We start from the raw sequence: 23,879 nt of genomic DNA, 5'->3' as shown, positions 1-23,879 counted from the left end.
TATGGGTGCGTGTGAAACAACATACTGCACTCGGATGTCATCCGAGTGCAGTCTGATGCACTCACACAGACTAAATGGAGAGGATGGAGAAATTAAGTTCTCCATCTTCTCCACACCATTGGTGCGATTCTCTCATGTTTGATCCGAATGTCATTAGCATAATTGTCCCGATTCTTTCGCAAGAGAGACTATATGCCAGTGTGATCGAACCCTAAAACTGGGAAAAGATAAGTGAATTAAAAATATGATATATTTTTTCTAGCACATGTAATTATCTGGAATAACGAACGTTACATTTGTAGCAGAGGCAAAGCTAGAGGTTTAACTCGGGTGGACACACACACATCTGAGTGGGCCCCTAACCAGATAACCATATTTGCCAATATGGTGGCCTAATCAAGAGTATGGGGAAACCTGAGCAGAAGTCTCTGCTGTCACTGAAAATAAAAACCCTCGTCTGCAGAGTTTATGAAACAGACATATTTGACTTATCACATTTCCAGCACCGTCCTTATCTATCCCCAACCTGCACAAACACCTCATCCTACTATCACCCCAATGCTGAGCCGCTGCTGCTGTATGTGTTCCTATTACTGCACCTGCTGTGTGGCACAAAAACAGCGCTCCTCTTACTGCACCACATAGTAATGCCCACCACCATGCTCATCACCAAGTAAAATGCCCCCATTGTACTGTCTAGATGGTAACATTTCTCCCTAGAAAATATGAATACCTCTGTGAGTGCCCTAGAGTAATTAAGCCTCCCGTGTGCCCCTTTGATACAATACTCTGAGTGCCCCTATAATGTAATAATGCCTCTTAAGTGTCGATTTAATAATTCCCTCCCACATACACTAATAATGTCCTCTGAGTCCCCACCAACATACAGCAAAAAAGACCCCTGAGTTCTTCCACAAAAAAGTAATAATGCACCGGAAAATAAAAAAAATACATATACAGCCTCCCACAGCCCATCCCTCTACATCAAGGTTTAACTGTATGTGCGTGCTGTATACACCATACAGTTATAAGTGGCAGTCGCTCCAGGCGGACCCTGCGATGGGCATGGGTTCGGGTGCCCCCCTCCTCCCCGTAGTAACGCCGCTGATTAGAGTTATACTCTAGTGGGATCTGATAGAAAGTTGGAAATCAGCTGAATTACTGTTGATGATGGAGGCAGTTCCCTGAGGAGGCTGGGTGTGACTGTTCATGAACCACTATCCTTCATTGTGTATGGCCATCAGTGAAGCCCCTGCTCGGCTAACACTAATTATTTGTGTGAATCCCTTTGGACTGTGCACGCAGGTGACGTTACTGGATATGATTTACATCCTGCACATTTCCAGAAACATCATCTCACTAAGCATATTTACATTAACAGGTAAAATCTTCATCTATCAAATCATTTGTCCTCTGCTGTCTCGGTTCTAAAAATTGTATTTAGCTGGTGATAAACAGCCCACAATGTTTGTCACCCAAATATTCCAGGTTGTATTATATGGCCACATAGATGAAGCAATACAAATGATCCGGTCAGTACTTCAGCTCAGCTCAGTCCTATATGACTATAAATGTGAAGGCTATATAATGTTTAAAAGAACCCTTCGTGTAAAATAATGCTATTAACCTGCAGATTTGGGGTCAAGCTGCAGATTAATAGCATTCTGATGCTGCCTGGCACCCACACTGAGAGCCCTGCTGCCAGGAGGAAATTAACTTTATTCCCACGGCAGCATTTGGCTTCCAGCCATAGGGGTGGCACCGGCACAGTTTCAGTCACTGCTCTGTGTATAGAGGGTGGTGGCTATAGCCGCACCTCCAGCACTGACTGACAGCCGGGTCTAATGCTGAGCCTGCTATCAGTCAGTACCAGGAGGACGGTTACAGCCGCTGCTCTCTGCACCCAGAGCGCTGACTGAGCCCGGGCCGGCACCATCCCTGTAACTGAAAGAGCAAAGCTGCCTGGGGGGAATAAAGTTAATTTACTCCCGGGGAGCTGGGGGCTCTCACTGCGTGCGCCGCATGGCTTTAGAATGCTTTTTACCTGTAGATTAACCCCATATCTGCAAGTTAATAGTGTTATTCTACACGACAGGTTCCCTTTAATCTGCTGTTCCCTTCTCAAGTGTGGAAGCCAATGATAATAATATTGTCCCATACCTTTTGGTGTTCCATTTTTTTGAATAGTGACCCCCTACTAATTGTCATATACAATATATGGGATCCATTTTGGTAGGTAAAACAGATATCTGCAAGTAAAAGTAAGAAAACCAAATCTTTGAAAAAGGTTATACTCTTTCCTTTGATGGAAGCCAGTCTAGTTTTTGGAAAACAAATATGGAAGCGAACACAGAATTACAATGTGTTCATTTAAATGAGCCTTAAAAATGACCTAAAAGATGTACACTAAATTAACAAAAGTATTGGGATACACTTCTTAATCTTTGAACTCAGGGTTTTCATTCAGTCCCATTGTCACATTCATAAAAAGCCCAGCTCATTATGAAGAGCTCGGTTAATATGAGCGTGGCCCTGTAGGACGTCACCTTCGTAACAAGTCAGATTATGACAGTTCTACCCTACTAATTCCGCAGCATAAACGCATGAAAAACACATCGTGTGCACGCAGCCTTAATATTCCACGATCAACTATGAGCGGTATCGTTGAAAAGTGGAAGAGTTTACAATCTACACCATCTTAGTCACGAAGTAACAGACCAGATAAAGTTACAAAGCAGATAACCGAGTGCTGAGGTGCATAATACATAAAAGTGACCAAGCTCTGCTGACTCAATAATTGAGTCCAAACCTCCTGTGGCATTAATATTAGCACAAAACTAATGGCAGGAGCATTAAGGCATGGGTTTACATAGATGAACAGCAGCATAATAGTTTTACATCATCAATCACAATGCCAAGCATTGGATGGAGATGCGTAAAGCATGCATATCTAGTGGAAGAATCTGGATTTGGCGAATGCCAGGAGGACGTTATTTGCCTGACTGCAATGTGCCAACTGTAAAGTTTGGTGGAGAAGGGATAATGATGTTATGGAGTTGTTTTTCACGGTTTGGTCTAAGCAATTTAGTACCACTGCTGTGAAATCTTAAAGCTTAAGCATACTAGGACATTTTGGGCAATTGTATGCTTTTAGCTTTGTACACTTGGGTACAGGCATGCTGGAATAGAAAAGATCCTTTCACAAACTGTTACTAGGTTGCTATGGAAGAACATGACAAAAGTCCTGACCTCAACCCCATCGAACACCTTTGGATGAACTAGAAAGGAGATTGTGACCCAGGCTCTCTCCTTCAACATCAGTTTTCGATTTCGCAAATGTTGTTCTGTACGAATGGGTAAAAATTCCCACAGATGCCCTCCAAAATCTTGTGGAAATTTTTCACAGAAGAGTGGAAGCTATTTTAGCTGCAAAGAGAAATCCAACTCCTTATTATTGCCAATGGGTTTATAATGGCATGTCATAAAAGTCCCTGTAGGTGTAATGTGTAGGTGTCCCAATACCGTTATCCATGAAGTGACTTTCCAAAAAAACTGCAGCACTAGTTAGCCCCTTCTTTCTGAGTAGTGTGCATATTTCAGCTATTGGAGAACCCATGAGCTTGGATGCCATATGGCACTGATCTCCTTCTAGTGATTCTAAATTGGGTATTATTAGACAGTTGATAGATTTGGAGGTTTGTAATGGTATTTCAGTAATCACAGGGCAGAACTGGGTGGAATATCATGTGTTATATCCCCAGAGATGTGAAATCAAAGACTAATGTAAAACCACTGAGCATTAACTTAGACTTCAAAAAAGAAAAGGATTGTGAAGGAATATGAGTGATATAAAACATGGAATATTGGTTTTGAGTGACCCATAAAGAAGTCGTTGACCCCAGTACAAATGCTTTACCAGTGCCCATCCCCCAGTGGTCTATAGCCCAGTATTTTTCTATATAGGATAACGTAATACTCTGTAGGACCTACGTTTTCAATGATACTTCCATCCTTTCACCTGATGTTCTGGTATGTGTTGACTTGACCATCAGTGATTCAGACCTAGCTTGGCCCAGTTTGGCACATGAGTTTTGTCCAATTGTAGATTGTCTCTTCAGAAAGGAAGAGGACTAGAACTCTAGTGCCACCTACAGGAAGTAGCAATCATAAAAGTCAATAGTGACCCTTTAAGGAGCCTTGTCACATGACTTAGAGTTCTAGTCCTCTTCCTCTCTGAAGAGACAATTTGCATTTTTCCCAGAGGGGCATTGCGGCATTAAAAGTCTTCTCACCTGACGTACTTAACAAGTCACTCTCCACAAGGAGAAATATTACCCCTAGATTCCAATTGTAGCAAATGATCTTCTTGACATAAGGTTTTATTTAGTGTGTTACAGTATTATAATACCACTTTGGGCAACCACTTGTTCTTTGTTCCTGTCATCTGATATGAAATGACTGGAATATTTTTGGGAAGTTCCATGTCACTCCCTTTTTTGTCTTTCTATTTTCAGATGACGAGGCATTCTCCTTTAAATATCACCCAGGAAAACTGCGAGGTAGTGATTATGAGAGCATGCTAACAAAGGAGGAGTTAGAGGAGGAGCAGAGGTAAGTCCATTCATTCCCAGAACCCCTTGCATGTCATGCACTAAACTTGGCTCAGATTCATGGTTGAGTCAGAGACATACAGCATTTTGTTGGTTTTTGTAGACCCTTCTCTTTGATATATGGCCTAGCTGAGGACAAGGAAAGTATTCTGTTATACTGGCAACCCTGCACAAGAGCTTGCAATCAACTTGAACACTGATGGATTTGCAGCTATTCATTTACATATATATCCCTGAATTGAATAATACACGTCAGTAAATAATACAGTACATGTCTATGTTGAGTGGTACAAGTAGTACATTAAAGGGGTTCTCCAAGAATGAGATAAAATGGAGTTCGTGACATAATTCCAACCGCAGACCGTCCTAGTCACATGTCAGTAAGGGCTTCAGACTAAAGACATACAGCTCTCGAGATGTGCGTCTCAATTGACAAGAGCTGTAGTATCACAGTAGTGAAGAAACATGTTTTAACCCACCAAGGAGATCTCCAGCTTCATCCTCCTTCTCCGTCAGTCTGATAGCTCTATAGCAGTGCACGGAGACTGACTGCATCCAGTTGGAAAAAAAATAGACATTGAGGAGGATGAATCTGGAGATAACCCCCTGTGTGCTTAGCGAGGAAGAGATACATTTCTTCACATATTGCAGCCATGCTCCCAGGCTGGCCATCAACTAAGATATGTGTGATACAGCTCATCAGTTGCAACACAGGTCTTGGGAGCTCTACGTCTGCAGTTTGCAGTATACCAGTGATGCCATTTTATCTAATTCTTGGAGAACCCTTTTAAGGCTATGTGCCCACGATGCAGAAATTCTCCGGATTTTTCCTGAGCGTTTCTGCATCTCCCTGGCAGAAAAAAACGCATGCGGATTGTATATCCTTTTTCCTGCCAGGGACATGCGGATGTGAAGCGTTCTTCACATACATTTCCACATGCGGGTTGACAAGCACTTTCCAAGCGATTTTAGCATCACTTGGAAAGTGCTTGTCAACTTGGTCACACTATATACAGTACAGACCAAAAGTTTGGACACACCTTCTCATTTAAAGATTTTTCTGTATTTTCGTGACTATGAAAATTGTACATTCACACTGAAGGCATCAAAACTATGGATTAACATATGTGCAATTATATACTTAACAAAAAAGTGTGAAACAACTGAAAACATGTCTTATATTCTAGGTTCTTCAAAGTAGTTACCTTTTTGCTTTGATGACTGCTTTGCACACTCTTGGCATTCTCTTGATGAGCTTCAAGAGGTAGTCACCAGAAATGGTCTTCCAACAATCTTGAAGGAGTTCCCAGAGATTCTTAGCACTTGTTGGCCCTTTTGCCTTCACTCTGCGGTCCAGCTCACCCCAAACCATCTCGATTGGGTTCAGGTCTGGTGACTGTGGAGCCCAGGTCATCTGGCGTAGCACCCCATCACTCTCCTTCTTGGTCAAATAGCCCTTACATAGCCTGGAGGTGTGTTTGGGGTCATTGTCCTGTTGAAAAATAAATGATGGTCCAACTAAACGCAAACCGGATGGAATAGCATGCCACTGCAAGATGCTGTGGTAGCCATGCTGGTTCAGTATGCCTTCAATTTTGAATAAATCCCCAACAGTGTCACCAGCAAAGCACCCCCACACCATCACACCTCCCCCTCCATGCTTCACGGTGGGAACCAGGCATGTAGAGTCCATCCGTTCACCTTTTCTGTGTCGCACAAAGACACGGTGGTTGGAACCAAAGATCTCAAATTTGGACTCATCAGACCAAAGCACAGATTTCCACTGCTCTAATGTCCATTCCTTGTGTTGTTTAGCCCAAACAAGTCTCTTCTGCTTGTTGTCTGTCCTTAGCAGTGGTTTCCTAGCAGCTATTTTACCATGAAGGCCTGCTGCACAAAGTCTCCTCTTAACAGTTGTTGAAGAGATGTGTCTGCTGCTTGAACTCTGTGTGGCATTGACCTGGTCTCTAATCTGAGCTGCTGTTAACCTGCGATTTCTGAGGCTGGTGACTCGTATAAACTTATCCTCAGAAGCAGAGGTGACTCTTGGTCTTCCTTTCCTGGCTGACCTTCATTTCTTAAAGTAATGATGGCCACTCGTTTTTCTTTACTCAGCTGCTTTTTTCTTGCCATAATATAAATTCTAACAGTCTATTCAGTAGGACTATCAGCTGTGTATCCACCTGACTTCTGCACAACACAACTGATGGTCCCAACCCCTTTTATAAGACAAGAAATCCCACTTATGAAACCTGACAGGGCACACCTGTGAAGTGAAAACCATTTCCGGTGACTATCTCTTGAAGCTCATCAAGAGAATGCCAAGAATGTGCAAAGCAGTCATCAAAGCAAAAGGTGGCTACTTTGAAGAACCTAGAATATAAGACATATTTCCAGTTGTTTCACTTTTTTTGTTAACTATATAATTCCACATGTGTTAATTCATAGTTTTGAAGCCTTCAGTGTGAATGTTCAACTTTCATAGTCATGAAAATGCAGAAAAAACTTTTGGTCTGTACTGTAAATCCATGCAAACGGCATGGATTTATATAGTGTGACCGTAAAGAATGGTTAAAAAAAAAAAAAAAATCTACACTTACCTTCCGATGGCCCCCGGAGTCTTGCTTCACTCCGTCCTGGCTGCCGGCAGATCGTGGTACACTGCACTGAAGGACCTGCCGTCACATGACTATGACGTCAGCGCAGGTCCTTCAGTCCACCGCGATCTGCCGGCAAGGGAGGACGAGCGCAGCGGGGGCCGTCAGAAGGTAAATATAACATTTATTTTTTATTTTATTCTTTTTTTCACAGGTACTATGGTACCCGGGTCCAGAGGAGAGTCTCCTGTCCTCCATACCCGGGTACCATCCGCACATTAGAATGCATGGAATGCTCATCTACAGATGCAGTTATGCGTAATCCATGCATTTCAATGCAAGTCAATGGCGGCGAAAATGCAGCACTTCCGCAAAATAATTGGTAGTGCTGCTTTTTTTTCCGCAATGGTAATCCGCAGCGGAAATTTCCGCAGCATGTGCACAGCACATGCGGATTATCATTGGGGAACATGGCAGGCCTTCTACCAAGCGTTTTTTAAGCGTTTCTGCAGCGTTTTTGCCGCTGCGGAAACGCTTAAAAAACGCATCGTGGGCACACAGCCTAAAGGTTATTTGCACACTGAGTCTTTTTGCTGAGTTTTTGGAGAATAAACTAAGTGGAAACTCCAAGTTTTTGAAGAGTTCTGAGTTTTTGAGGAGGTTTTGGAGAGTTTATGCTCAAGAATTCCAAAAACCCAGTGTGAACATACCCCCAGGCTTACCAAAATATGGCCCATTCACCTGGCTGTAATACTAGTCCATTGTGTGTGGAACTGTAAAATGATAGCCATTGAATGATACGGGTCTATACTGTACCTCTTTACAAAGCCACACATGGGTCATAATATGCTCCTTTATGTGCCATATTACAGAAAACCTATATGGTATTCATACCATATTACAGATTATTGCAGACTCATGATAACGGCAATGCGATGTGCATGATCCCTATGATACAGTGTGCCTGACGGTAGTACGTAAATGCATATATTATGTGACTGGAAAAGTATTTGGGCTACCAATTTACAATTTTCTCTTCAGGTTGACTACAACCTAAATGGGGTTTTATATAGCTGCTGCAGGGCGCGTGGAGGGATAGACCCTAAATTAAGTTGGTCCCATCTCCTATTCAGTAGGATATGTGAATGTACACAGTCATCTAATGGCTAGATAACATAACATATAAGATGATAAACGGACCAAAGGGTGAAGTCGTTATGCACTAAGCTCTTCTTTCCTAGAATATGGGTTGGCAACAAAAGGGGTTCCCACTGTGACTTTTGCTATTGGGCTCCCCTCCACAATATATACTATGGCTGTAACAATGATATTCTATAATTGTCATGTCCATTAATATTTGTGTGATATGTGCACCCGATGAGATGCGCAGCGTTGTGGTAAGCATCATGCATTTGCCTTTCAGGATTGAGTTGACCTCTGATCTCACATCCCTGTAACACGTACAGTGCCCACGCACTGTTACATGTGGTAAGACGTTACAACCCATGTGTTAGTAATTAGCCTCCAATAAAACTCATTAACGTGTCTGTTACATAACCCTGTATCCCCCACCCTCCATTTATGCCCATCACTACTATACCTCTAGTATTGGAAATGCTAAAGGTTCTCATTTTCTACAGCTAAACACTTGCAATGAAGTTTTCTTAATCTACCCTTGGCATTGTACGCTTCTGGCAATTCCCTTTATAATCTTATTATGGGAATCAGTCACTTTGAATTATGTTAATTTCCACGTAGATACCATCTGCAGAATATATTCCTTTTTTAGTGAATAGTGAATGTTACATGGACAAATAGCCATGTATGTTGTAAAGTCTACCAACCCCAGGTGCTGCCGACCAGTTTTGGCCACCATACAACATACTGTAGTATTTAGCGCCAATACGTCTTATTACACTGCTAAACGCCAACAGCAGGATTAATAAGTGATGCTTTATCGCCCCCAAGTGTTTACTATGTATCACTACACAAACATTTGTGAGGAAATTAAAGAGAACCTTTACCACTTCAGTGCCCTACTCAATACCCATACAACCCATCTTAATGAACGAGGTATAATAGTGATTTACCTATTTTTAATTGTTATAATTAATTTTGCTTTTATACTGATTGTTATGTACACTATTATAGCAGAGGATAAATCACCATCAGGCCATTGATCACAATATGCACAGTGTAAACTAATGCATTGCATGGAGAAGACAGCAATCCTGACACATCACCTATCACACTATTGCTTGGTGGTGTGATCCTATTCAATACACAAAGGTGACATAGTTGGCTTTTGGGAAAGTCTTGTCCCAGACGAGTGGTGTAGGTACGGGACCTGCAGAGGCAAATAAACCATGAGCCATCGGCCCATCTGCCAATATGAAGATGTATGTAAGAAGTGGACATGGTAGTTTGGGGGGTCAGGCCTTGATGCAGATTTTACATAAGGGTGTAAGTGCTTCCAGTTATGCCTATATGTGAGGACATAATTGATCCTAAATTTAGATTTTTATGAGAGATATGTCTAGCAAAGTGCAGCATTCTGCTGTTTACATCTTCAACACAACAGGCTTAAATGGAGCGTTCAACTACTCCTTTTGGTGGCTTTGCTTAAGTCCCACATTGTGTCAATCATTGGGAGTCCTAATAGTTGGACCAATGGTGATGTCACAGTTTTTACCTATAAATGATAATGGACAGGTGATAACTTACACCGGAATGTCCCTTTAAGATGGCCATACATCTTCAACATCTTTGACCGATTGTCATTCCTTCCTTCCTACCTGGTTTGACTGATCAAGCTTAGATATCTTTAATTCTTCTTATTCCCTTGAAGATGAAGGATTAGGCTTGATCAAATCCAACATGTCTGATCCTTCCCTCCCCCCCCAATATCTTCCAACAGTAGAAATTCTGCACACCTCAATACACTTAAGATAGTTGGCCAACCCCACTGAAACCAGTAGTTTTGGCTAGCTTTGCTCTTATGTGTATCCTTATGTGTAAATCTTTGTTCAGTAGCCTGATTCTTTGCCGAGATCCGATGATCACTTGATGTTACAGAACAGAAATCATGAAGGCATTATCAGCTTGTGCTTATAACCGCTGTTACTAAATAGCCTAAGCCAAACATACATGTTCATTATACAACCCCAATTCCAAAAAAGTTGGGACGTTGTGTAAAATGTAGAGAAAACAAGAGTACAATGATTTGGAAATCTCTTCTAGCCATATCTTATTCACAACAGAACACAGAATACAGATCAGAAGGTGAAAGTTAGACATTTCATTTGAAAAATTAACTAAGAAATTAACTTAGAAATTGAAGGTAGCAAAAGATCTCAAAAAAGTTGGGACAGACCATGTCTACTGTTGTGTAGCATCCACTCCTCTTTTTACAATAGTCTGTAACCATCTGGGAAGTGAGGAGACCAATTACTCGAGTTTTGGGAGAGGAATGTCTAATTCTTGTCTGATGGACTGCAGGAAGTATTACTGAGTCCTTGTAGAGATTTGCACTACTGAATCCTGACTCTTTTTAATGAAGTGCCAAGTGAAACCACGTGGACCATGGGCATCCAATATTGACTGTCGAACTTGTCCATTGTGCTCAAGGGTTTGTCCAGAATATACAATAAACAGTGGAATATTTAGCCCCTTTCCGATTTATGACGTACTGGTACGTCATATGCCGGCTCCCTTACTTTCATGCAGGTTTGCACGCCAAGCCTGCATCTTTTCTGGCAGAGGATTTATTTAAAACCTGTTAAATGCTGCTGTTAATCTGACAGCGGCATTTAACACTCGCCGGAAGGGGAGCATGTCATTCCACACACTCATCAGCGTGTCCGTGATGTGATCGTGGGGCACTGATTGGTTGTCATGACAGCTGGGGGTCTGCTGAAGAGCCCTGTACCTGTCATTACAATACTCCTGTGAAAGCCAGCGTTTAGCTGGTGTTCATTGGACACTGTGATTTTCACTATATATAGCAGTGCTGATGTATTGTTATGTATAGCACTAGCGATCGGATTATCGCAGTTTCAAATCCCGTAAGAGGCTAACAAATACAATAAAAAGTGAAAAAAATTAAAAATATGAAAAAAATAAAAAAAACATAAGTTCAAATCACCCTCCTTTTGCCCCATTTAAAATAAAACTATTTAAAAACATACACATATCTGGTATTGCTAAGTTCATAAAAGTCTGATCTATCGAAATATTAAATAAATTAATCGGAGGACTGCGTAATGAGAAAAAATTGTAACGCCAGAATTACATTTTGTTGGCCACGGCAACATTGCAATAAATGCAATAAGAGGTGATCAAAACATTGTATCTACCCAGGGCCGGCGTCAGCACCCGGCGCAAGTGCCAGGGCCCTGAGCAGGTAGGTGTTATGTTCTGCTACCAGAGCTAAGGAAAGAGAGGAGATCTGTCCCTACGATAGAACTCAGCTAGATCCCTACGATGTAACAGGGAACCTGATCCTGCGATCAGACCTGCTAAAGTCCTCAGCTAGTCTGTACGGAGACCTATAGATGTGGGGAAGGAATCCCTACAAGTACTAGGGACTGGGAGCAAAATGGACACCTCCTAACAGAAATAGTAGCAGACAGACGAACAAACAAAATATATAGAACACAGAGGTCCGAAGACCAAGCAAACTAACAGAGTTAGATACTGAGCACAGGCTAGCTAAAGAGTAGTAATACAATGAAGTCCAGCAAAGCCAGAAGGGCGGAGCAGGACTAAATAGGCCAACAAGGTCATGTGACCAGCAATAGAAAAAACCTAAGAGCAAGGTTCTAACAGTAGGGGGGCCCACTTACCGTCGGGCACTCCGCCGTGCTATGAGACCCGTGAGTGCAGGAGAGTGGTGTCAGCGTCCGCTCCTCCCCGCTTGCTCAGGGCCCCAGCAGCCGACGAAACAATACTTACTTCTCCCCGTGCCTCCGCAACAGCTCCGGTCTCTTCCGCGGCTCCTGCACTGTGACTTCTCAGGTGAGAGGACGCGGTGATGTCTTTACACCGCATTCTCTCCTGAGCAGTCACAGGCAGTGCAGAGCGGGAAGACGCCGACGCGGCTGAGGAGTCCAGAGCAGCGGCAGCAGGTGAGAAGTGAGGTGAGTATTTGATGATTTTTTTTTAATGTATGGAGGCATGGGGCATTATATGGGGGGGGAACAAGTGACATCCTGCATGGGGCATTATAAGGGGGGGTGTGTGATATCCTGCATGGGGCATTAATGTGGGTGTGTGACAGCCTGCATAGGGCATTAAAAGGGGGGGGGAGTTGACATCCTGCATGTGGCATTAAAAGGGGGGTTGACATCCTGCATGGGGCATTAAAAGGGGGGAAGTGACATCCTGCATGGGGCATTATATGGGGGGGAGTGACATCCTGCATGGGGCATTATAAGAGGGGGGGTGACATCCTGCATGGGACATTATAAGGGGGGTTGGCATAATGCATGGGGCATTATAAGGGGGTGACATCCTGCATGGGGCATTATAAAGGGGGGGTGGCATAATGCATGGGGCATTATAAGGGAGGTGACATCCTGCATGGGGCATTATAAGGGGGGGTGACATCCTGCATGGGGCATTGTAAGGGGGGTGACATAATGCATGGGGCATTATAAGGGGGGGTTAAATCCTGCATGGGGCATTATATGGGGGGGAACAGCCTGCATGGGGCATTATGTGGAGGGAACAGCCTGCATGAGGTATTATGTGGGGGCACAACCTGCATGGAGCGTTATATGTGGGTCAATATTCTGTATGGAGCGTTATATGGGGGCCAGTATCCTGTATGGAGCATTATATGGGGGCCAGTATCCTGTATGGAGCGTTATATGGGGGCCAGTATCCTGTATGGAGCATTTTATGGGGGCCAGTATTCTGTATGGAGCGATTCGCCATTTTCTGATCTATTGTGGAATTTACAATAGATATCGGTCATGTAATGTAAGAAGTGTAATCTTCGGCATTGTACTATATATATATATATATATATATATATATATATATATATATATATTTCTCTGCGGTATCTGTGCATCATGACTGTGACTCTTTCGCCCAGGGCCCACAAAAACCTGGAGCCGGCCCTGGTCTGCCATCATTGTAATGCTCCATTTTCCCTGGTATCTTCTTTACATCTCTTTAATGTCCTGGTGGAATCGCTCACCTTGCTCTTCACTCACAGCTCCCAAATTTGCAGGAAAGTAGTCAAGGTGGGAATGGAGGAAATGCACTTTCAAAGTCATCAGGCAACCTAAAGCTTGAAAGGCTTTCAGCATTCGTCCGATGATCTTTTTGTAGTCAGGATCTTTTTTATTGCCTAAAAATTTCTCTACGACCTCTTTAAATGCAATCCACCCTTCTTTTTGAGGATCCGTCATGGTATTGACAAACTCATTATCAGCTATAAGCCTTCTAATGTCTGGTCCGACGAACACACCTTACTTCAATTTTGCCTCGGAAAGGTTTGGAAACTTGGTGACCAAGTATTTGAAGCATTCCCCATCTCTTGGAAGTAATTTTCCGAATTGCTTCATCAAGCCCAATTTTATGTGGAGAGCTGGTAGAAGAACTTGATAGGGAGGAACCAAAGTTTCTCGGAGGACATTTTTTTCACCAACTGTGAGCACCCTCTGCTGCCAACTCATCTTGGTCCACTGATTTTGTCGGTCTCGACTGTCCCACAGACACAGAAAACAAGGGTATTTGGTATACCCAGCTTGTTGCCCGAGCAGAATGCACAAGACCTTCAAATCCCCACACACTTGCCAACCGTGTTCTTCATATTTAAGTTTACGAAGAACCAAAATTCCAAGTTCACGTAGGTTTCCTTCAAGTGTACGGAATGACCTACAGGGATGGAAGCATAAAAACCGCCGTTGTAGAGTAAAATTGCTTTGAGACTTCTTTTTGAAGAATCTATAAAAAGATGCAATTGCGCTGAATCATATTGGATTTTGAATTGACCCATCACACCTTCGATATCGATGCAATCAACCAACTTGTCTTTCTGGGCAAAGTAAGGAACGAACTCCTTTTCACAATGTCTGAACCATGAAAAAGACACTCCTGGTAACAATAAATTCCTGCTTTTGAGCCTTTATCCGAGTAACTCAGCGGCATCTTTGGAAAGATTCAAGTCTCTTACTAAATCCTTTATCTCCTCCTATGAAAAAAAATGTGGTTTTGTATCATCTTCAAAGTCACAACTTGATTCGTCATCTGGTTCAAGTATGATTCCACCCTCAGAGCTAGGTATCTCTTCCAAGGTAGCAGAGGCCTTGGGTACTGGTATATCTGTGCCATGGGGGATGGGACGAATTGCTGAGTGAAGATTGAAGTATGAAATGGAATGCTTCCATTTGGAATTATACCCTTTCACATTGGATGAACAAAAGTAACAGTCGTCACTATGGTTTTTTGCCCTCGCCATACCATAGGAATCCCATAATGGAAAGCTTTTTTTTCTTACCTTTGAACCAATTTCAGAGGTCCTCAACACACCGTTTGCACACTTTATGAGGAGCACAAACTTTATCTTCATCTCTAAGTTTTAGTATGAAGTATGCAAAGTATACTTTTTTCACAAAGTCTGTAATATTCAGCTGTTGATTCAACACTGTATATTCACCACAAATGAAACAGAAAAGGTCAGGTGAATTACTACACTTCAGGAAAGCCATAATGCTAATTTGGGGAAACACGGCTGATTAATGAAATTCCAATGCAAGTTTCTTGAAAGCATAAGGACCTTTCATTATGTCACTAACCACCTGACTGCCACCAATCATACAGTTCCTATTGATGTTAATGGGGAAATAAAATAAGCTGCCTGTCGATGATTCACACCAGAGTTTGCAGAAGAACCTACAGGTTTGTGGCAAGTCCTGACGTTTAGGATTTTTTTCGTTATCAAAATACCAAAATACATGGAAATTATATGTAACTAATCAAACAGCTTTTTAGTCACAGACCTGTGTTATTCCTCCACGATTAAGAACACTGTCTCTCTAGTGCTACCCATAGTCTGAAGAGCTTTATTGCTACAAGTGGTCTCCATTATACTCATGGGTCATATTTAAATAGTCTTTCAATAACCATAAAGTATTCATATAATGTATAAAATAACGGACACATATAATATCTTCTTCCTCTCTGGTTCACTTCTCCTGCAGCGCCACCACTGAGAAAATAAAGCATTTAAGGGGTTGTCCACGACTTACTTTATTTAAAAAGGGGGTGACCAGGTAGGGGACAACCTCTTTAAACAGTTGCCATTGAAAAAATTTGGGCTAGCTGTGTAATGTATGGGTCTTCTAGGCGCTTAAGAGTTAATTCAGGGAGGCTGGTCGCACAACTTGGAATTGCATGATACATTTGCATTTTGTTGCTAATAGCAGTGAATAAGAAAAGTTTTTCTAGTGCAATTGTTGCAAGTATTGAGCTTTACGAGGACTTCAGGCACTCAACACCAGTTGCTGGAATCAAATTGGATGATGTAACTTTGGCACTATTTTCCCTGTTTGAGTGCCTGTCCATTAAGAAAGACTGGGAAAAGTTGTATAACAGCTGCTTATCCTATTCACTTCTGTCTCAAGACTTTTGCGAGGGGCACAAAAGATGCATCTAAACGCTTCTTACATCTCTGGAGCCTAAAGATAGACCTTCCCATGATTTGTCCTTAAAAAACAATCCAGCAAGAATCAAATACAGAACATGAAGCATTACTCTCTTTGCTCCCAGTATGGAGCTGCATTTTATGGATACAAATATCAAATAGGAGGTTAATAAAGAGCAGGTGCCCAATGTTGTGGGACCACCATATGCTTATCATCTCCTTGAGGACTGGGCAATTTTTTATTTTTGCGCTTTCATTTTTTTTTTTTTTTGTCTTTATGAGCCATTACTTTTTTATTTTTACAGCTACATAGCCATATGAACGCTTGTTTTTTTGTGGAACAAGTTGTACTTTTGAAGAACATTTTACCATGCGATGTACAGGATAACTGAAAAAAAATGTCTAAGTGTGGTGAAATAAAAAAACAAAAAGGCAATTCAACAATTGTTTTTAGGTTTTGTTTTTAAGGCATCCATTGTTCAGTAAAAGTCATCTGGTAATATGATTCTCCAAGTCGGTACAATTACAGTGATGTAATTTGCATTTATTTTTTTTATTAAAATGGCGAAACAAAAATGTTGGTTGTTTTGCTATTATCCAAGATGTTTTTATTTTTCTCAATGGAGCTATGTTGGGATTATTTTTTGTGCCTTGAGCTTGTGTTTTTATAGATACCACTTATGAGTAGGTATAATGTTTTGATCGCATATTGTTGCATTTTTTTTGCAGATATTCTGTTTTTTCAATTTTTTTTATTTACGGTTTTTACCATAAGGTTAATTCATTTCATATTTTGATAGATCAGACTTGCGGCGATACTAAATATTTTTATTTTTTTATTATCTTTATTTTTAATGGGGAAAAAGCTGGTGTGATTCATATTTTTATTTTTTTTATATTATTCAAAACTTTTTTTTTTAGTTCCCTTAGGGTGTTGAACCTTTGTTCGTCTAATCACCTACACTATATACTGCAATATCACTTTAGCGGCATCCTACGATTAAGTGTCGCGGAGGTGGGACCTCAAAGGGAGCATGGAACGGTGTGTACCCGTGCCACGTGCTGTAAATGCCAGTGTCAGAAGTTGACAGTGGCATTTAACAGGTTAACCGCATTGGGCAGAGCTCTGTTCCATCCGTGGCTATTAGAGGCAGATGATGGCTAAATAGCAAGTAACCATCATTTACATTTTTTCATTTCATAAATCAACAGTATATATGAAAATAAGTAACTTTATAAGCAAATCCAGCTTAACCTAAAGATCTAGATCTCACACAACAGCTCTAGCATTGAAAGTCTGAGCAGTAATAGAAACAATTACACTTTAAGGGCATCTGTCTATAGGATCAACCCTCCTAAGCCATCTATATGGGCACTTGAATAAAATGATACTTTCATATCTGTGATCCCATGTCTTATTGCAGAGTGGGCATAAACAGTGTGAGTCATGTAAAGACTGACAGTCTGCTCTCCTGCTATACATGTCTCACACTGGTAACGCCTCCTTTCAGTTATAATAAGCTCAAGAGGCAGATTTTCCAGGAGATCAGTGTCCAGTCCATAGTTCTTAACAGCTCATTTACATATTAAGAAAAACGTAGATTTCTCTGGAATAAGATATCACATCGCAATTATCAAGGTATCATTTTATTCAGCTTCCTATGACCTACATGCCCATATAGACAGCTTAGGAGGGTCCTTCCTACCGACAGATTCCCTTTAATAGGGATTTATTGAGTTGTACAGATTTTTTAACTAGTGCAAACTCTCACATTAGGTACTTATGACATCATATAAACCATTATTGGTCGAACCCTAAAGAGGTAGGTGATATCACTAGGATATGTCACTATTTCATAATAACTGGAGGTCTGGAACTTTCACCAATCTTGAGAATGAAGTGCCCATCATGCTGCTTCATAGTGGCATCCCCTTAAACATTTTTTATTGCGTGGGAACACTTTCAGCCACCTACTACAATCTGGCTGGGAGTGCTGCTGAGCTTCAAAATAGTGTGAAGGGGAAGCAACACTGAGGCTGAGATCCTTTATTCTCAGTATCAGTTATGGCGCCAGAAGTCAGACTTAAGCAATCATTAAATGTTAGTACAGTTGCAATCAAAATTATTTGACAGTCATTGCAAATTAGGTTTATTAGCAAATTTTACAAACTTTCTGCTGTTTGCAATAAACCTTAAAAAACCCAATGTTAATAGCTCAATACAACTAACTTAACAAGTGGTTTCTCCAAATTCAAAACAAAATGCCACTTTTAATTACTACAGCAGGCTTAGAATTATTCACTGTAATGGTGGTAGACAGTGACTGTGTAACGCTGGTGGATGTGGACCCACTGCGCCATTGGCCGGGCTTACCATGGAGGAGCGTGACTAGGTGTCTACCAGGTCTTCACTAGATCCTTTGGTAGTGATAACAGGCTGGGCTGCTGGTAGACACCAGGTACCACTCCAGGGTTGTCCCTGGACTGCAACAGCTGACCGGTGGGTCAGAGGCACCAGTACGAGGTAGAGGAGGGCGAAGACAAAGACGAGGTCAGATAGTCCAAGGTCAGGGCAGGCAGCACAAGTTCAGGATACGTAGCCAAGGCCAGGAGCAGAGAGGTCAGACAGGACTGTTATACGAACAGGATTAATAACAGGAGAAACAAAATACACGTATGCATGAGCAGGAAACTAACAGACCAAACTGACTAGGAACCAATGTTCGGACCAAGAGTGGCGGGAGGAACTGCCTACTATAGAGCCTACTTGCACGGGATAGGCTGGGGAACCAAATCTCAGCAGTACACAGCAGGGTTAAATTCGTGCAGGGACCGGCCATGCCCCCTTAAAGCCAAATGGAAGCAGACTCGGATGCAGTAATGCTACAAGAGGCAAAACTCAGTGAGCCGGCCTGACATGAGGAGAAGCCACGTGGTGACAGTGGTGAGTAGGGCGACGCTGAGGAGGAATTTGAGTTACCGCTGTGACATTCACCTCCTTGATGACAAGAGTCTTTAGTACTTAGTAGAGCACCTTTGGCTGTTATGACCTGTTGCAAATGTGATGCATAGCTAGATACCAGCTTCTGGCAGTGATCCTGAGGATTCTTAAGCCACCCATACACTTTAGGCAGCTATCTCACCCATACACTTTAGGCAGCTATCTCACCCGATTCGCCCATACATGAGTGATAACCGAGCTGACCGCTGCTGTGTTCTCGAAAGGCAATGTCAGACATCTCTGGCAGCTGTTTATTTTATAGAAAACAAAAAGATTGGCAATTCGAAATTGGTGCTGGATCTTTCTGTCCCTCAACATCATCTATTGGGGACAGTCAGGAGGCCTCCAAACACATTCGATTGTTGGTTATGGAAGCTTTAACCCCATTCTCATGTTAATTGGCCTTCAGTTCTCTTAACAACTTAAGAATATTAGTGATCAGTTTCTTGCAAAAACAAAAAAAGTATACAATAAGATATCTAAGGCAATGAATATTTCTAGAGATAAAATTTAAAGGCACACCATCTACACTACCAGAACATAGAAAATAGAGGAAGGTATAACCGACTGCCATAAGATTCCTGAGGAGGCAGATAGTCAAAAACCCTCAAGTGACTGCAAAGCACTGCAGCAAGATTTGGTGGCATCAAACAGTGAGGTTTCAGTTTGCATAGTAAAGCTCAGACTAAACACTATAGGTCTACATGCCTTAACTCCAAGACGTAACCTCTACTGACCCAAAAACACAAAAAAGTCAGCTCCAATATAATCAAAACCATATTAATAAGTCACTGAAGTTTGGGGATTCTGTCTGTAGAGAAATTAAACAAAACTGGAACTTTTTGGGCCAATGGTTCAGTGGTATATATGGAGAAAGAACAATGAAGTGTTCATTGAAAAGAACACTCTACGTACAGGGAATCATGGTGGTGATTTGGTGATTCTCTGGGGCTGCTCTGCTTCCTCTGGAAACTTGTAGTGTGTAGAGTAAAATGGATCCACTCAAGTATCAAAAAATTCTAGGAGAAAGTGTGATACCTTCTGCGAGGAAGCTGAAACTTGCCGATCATTAGACCTTCCAACAGGACAATGAAGATTTTGGAGGAGCCATCACAAATGCGTTACTTGAATCCCATAAAAAATCTTTGGGATGGTTGGTTGGGATTCAAAATAAGTGGTTGGAGCATGCAAAACCCAAGAACATGAGTGAATTGGAGGCCATTGCCCGTGAGGAATGGTTTCGGATGGCTCAGGATTACAGCCAGACTATGCATCATGTTTGCAGCAGATAACTGATAACTGACAAAGGTTCTCCACTGAGCACTAAAGACTCCGGTTATGAAGGGGTTGAATAAATCTGAGACTGTAACAGTGGCATTTTGTGTTGAATTTACTGAAACCACTTGTTATATTAGTTGTGTTTATTCATTTTGATTGTTCTTGTTTGATTAGTTTATTTCAACAGAAAGTTTGTACATTTTGCTAATAAATCTAATTTGCAATGTGGGTTGAATAAGTTTGATTACAACTGTTTATCCTAGTGATATGCCTTACCTTTGTAAGATCAGTCACATAATTCTCTTCAGCAAGACTGCACCGCTCTCCTGCCTACCGGCTACCTGCAGGAGGTGATGCACTTCAACATGACTGATAGTTTGGACAAGTGGCATTGTCATACGTTGTGTGCTCTCAAATGCTGCTAGCAGAGACATCTTTGCATCTGCAGCATCGCAGGAGCTCAGAGCCACTAAATCTGGCCAGATCCAGTGATCAGATCAGCTTCAGAGCAGTACTTACAAGCTTTATATGAAAGAGCTTGTAAGCAATGCACCCTATAAGACCGACCATCTTTATTTTTGAGAACAGAGAGAATTCTTAATAATAAGTCAAATACTGAATGTGTGAATGTGGCCTAAAGGTGAGATTCACAAATCTATGTGTCACCATACAAGAGAAATGGACCATTTTTTTTCTCAGGTGTCACCCTAGTTGCATCCTAATTCCATCAACTTTCCATCCGTTTTTTTTTAATGAAGCAGGTAGACTGCCTGAACTTTTTTATTCATTGAATCTTAACATTGGATCAGTTAAAAGCCATGTTCACAAGTTCAGTATTTGGTCAGTATTTTAATTCAGTATTTGTCAGCCAAAATCAGGAGTGGAACAATCAGAGGAAAAGTATAATAGAAACACGTCACCACTTCTGGATTTATCACCCCCTCCTGGTTTCGGCTTACAGATACGGAGGTAAAAAACTCACCAAATACTGAATGTGTGAACGCAGCCAAAAGTGGATGAAACTGGAAAGGAACCTTGAAGTACAAAGTTTGTCTACCTACGATCATCTCTGTCTCTCAGACCCCTGTAGACTTTAATGGCTGAGTCTGGTCCGCAAAATCTGATGAGAATAGAACATTGTCTGAGTCTCGCAGACTGGAAATACGGGGTGAATCTAGGTGCTGTTTGAGAAAATGGACATACTGATGTGCGAATGTAGCCTAATCTCTATGATGACAGCCTCCTTATAGTCTCCTAAGTTCTAGTAATAAGTAGTTCTCACAGTGCCCACCATCATATTGAAGCACCATACATTTATCACTTCCAAAGTGCCAATTTGCTCTTTGTCCTCCATGTCTGATATTACTACAACCTTAGTTGATATTATACCCACATTTTATAAAGTCCTCAAACTATAAGCAATGGACATAGATGTAGGCTATTATGACACATTAGAGATTTGCCTGCAAGCAGCGATCATAGGATATTAAAGCGGCAACAATCAATTGAAGTTTAAGGGAGCTTCACATGTAGCTTCACATGTATGAAGATCCTATAATCAAATACACAACTAAAGCTGGTTATAAATGTCGACCAACAACCAATGAAAATTAAAATAATCTCTATCAGAAATCTGTACTATTTAAAGGGTTTTCCCAGGAACGAAAGTTCGTATTAATCAATAGATCTTGGAATAATAATAACTTCCACAATTGGATGTGTTTAAATAAAATGTCCCTGTGCTGAGATAATCTTATAAATGTTCCCCTGCTGTGTACTGTGTAATGGCTGTGTCTGACCGTACAGAACATGGTCTGATCATACCACAGCTCCTGGGCAGGGGAGGAAGCAAAAGAGTATACAGACATTACAGCACGGGATCACAGCTGATTCTTTCTGTCAGGTAAAACATTTCTCTGCCTGTTTTTTTAACAATGTTTTACTTCAAAGAAAGAATCATTTGTGATCCCTTGCTGTAATGTCTGTATACTCTTTTGTGCAAGGATTAGAAAAATATTCCAGCTTCCATTGTGGATAAAAAAAGTTTTTATTTAAGTAATGGCAATTCCATAAAAAAATATTTAGCCATAGCAACGCGTTTCGAACGCAGGGTGCGTCCTTTGTCAAAGCTATATGACTAATGAACAGACATGATTAAATACAAAAAATACACCAATCCAACAAGAGATAAAAGTCACATGATTAGCTACCAATCGGAGTGCTGAAGAAGACCTCTAATATAGAACGTACAAAAGGATTTCTGCTGTGAATTCTAAAAACAATTATATGGAAACATACACATATATGAGAACCCATACAAAAAGCAATTTAAATATCAGTAATGATACATCAGTTCACGCCGCAAATTGAGGCCATTGGGATTACAAGTGTCAAGATTCACTATCCAGTATGCCTCCCGGTTTAGCAGACATTTCCTTAAGTCTCCTCCTCTAGGATTTGGAGTGACCTTCTCAATGCCCATAACTTGGAATGAGGATACATTTCTATTGTGATGTTGTATAAAGTGCCTGGAAGCATGAGACATATTATGATTATTCATAGAGACATTGGTTATATCAGAAACATGTTCAGAAATTCTTTTTTTCAGTTTTCTGATTGTGCATCCCACATACATTTTGTCACATAAGGTGCAATAGATTTTATATACCACATGATCACAGTTGCAGTTAATAAATTGATTTATATGAAATGTCTGGGATTTATCCACATTGAAAATTTTTTTTGTAACTTTTACATATTGACAAAGATTGCACCTGTTTTGGCCACACTTGGCACTGCAACCACATATGTCTTTCTTGGAGAGCGTGTGTTGAGGAAGGGGAAAGAATATTTCCCAAATTCTGTGCTCTTTTAGCCACTACCCTAATACCTGGGGAGAGAACTTGCGCTTATGTAGAATCCTCATATAACATAGGTAAAAATTTTAGTACTATATTTTTTATGCTGTTAAATTGAGGTCTATACTGGAGGGATAGTGTTACTTGTTGGTTACCCTGGTTGTTATCCTGAATATACCAATCTTGTAATCGATCAGATCTGCTTTTGTTCTCTGCAATTTTACTTGCTCTGGTTAATATCCGGATAGCCCCTCTGTTTTTACAATGGGATAATTCTTTATTTAAATTATTAGAATTACTACAGTTTTATTCTGACCATTTCTCCTACCGGTATGGCCATAATAGTGTGTAACGGATGTCCACTTCTAGCGTGGAGAAATGTGTTACCTGACATGGGGATGAAATATGTGGATGTTGAAATTCCATGTTCAGTCCCATCCAATTGTAAATCCAAAAAAGAAATACACCTTGAATGAAAAGAAAAGGTGAACGACAGATTCAATGCATCACTGTTTAAATATTCTACAAATAATGGAATATCAGATTTATTTCCTTTCCATATGAAAAGTTGATCGTCTATGAATCTGGCATACCATTCAATACTATTTGAAAACGGATTGTCAACAGAGTCTAAAATTTTTTGTGCCCAATAAGACATAACTAAATTAGCTAATGAGGGGGAAGTCTCGAAACGCGTTGCTATGGCTAAATATTTTTATATGGAATTGCCATTACTTAGATAAAAACTTTTTTTATCCACAATGGAAGCTGGAATATTTTTCTAATCCTTGTTTGCAAGCGGTCCCTTGAGATTCCGTGCTCCAGAAATGCCGAGAAGTATAGGTGAGCTGGCTTCTTTTTTCTTCATACTCTTTTGAA

The 23,879-nt window shown here is 41.1% G+C and overlaps 1 protein-coding gene across 3 annotated transcripts in view; it reads left to right on the top strand.

Moving 5' to 3' along the window:
* The window catches only part of MXRA7 (matrix remodeling associated 7), an 84,472-nt gene that overhangs the window by 56,225 nt on the left and 4,368 nt on the right, over window positions 1-23,879 (top strand). For 2 of the 3 annotated variants that reach the window (XM_073683965.1, XM_073683966.1), the window contains exon 3: window positions 4,515-4,611. In XM_073683965.1, coding sequence (XP_073540066.1) covers window positions 4,515-4,611 — 97 coding nt within the window. Of the gene's footprint in view, window positions 1-4,514; window positions 4,612-8,630; window positions 8,696-23,879 lie in introns of all 3 variants that reach the window. The other variant, XM_073683967.1, reaches the window with a different exon arrangement.

Source organism: Phyllobates terribilis, unplaced genomic scaffold (genome assembly GCF_046119375.1).
Source record: "Phyllobates terribilis strain yellow unplaced genomic scaffold, ASM4611937v1 Scaffold_5__5_contigs__length_657084704, whole genome shotgun sequence".
Lineage (NCBI taxonomy): Eukaryota > Metazoa > Chordata > Amphibia > Anura > Dendrobatidae > Phyllobates > Phyllobates terribilis.
This window is presented reverse-complemented; position numbering and strand designations above follow the sequence as displayed.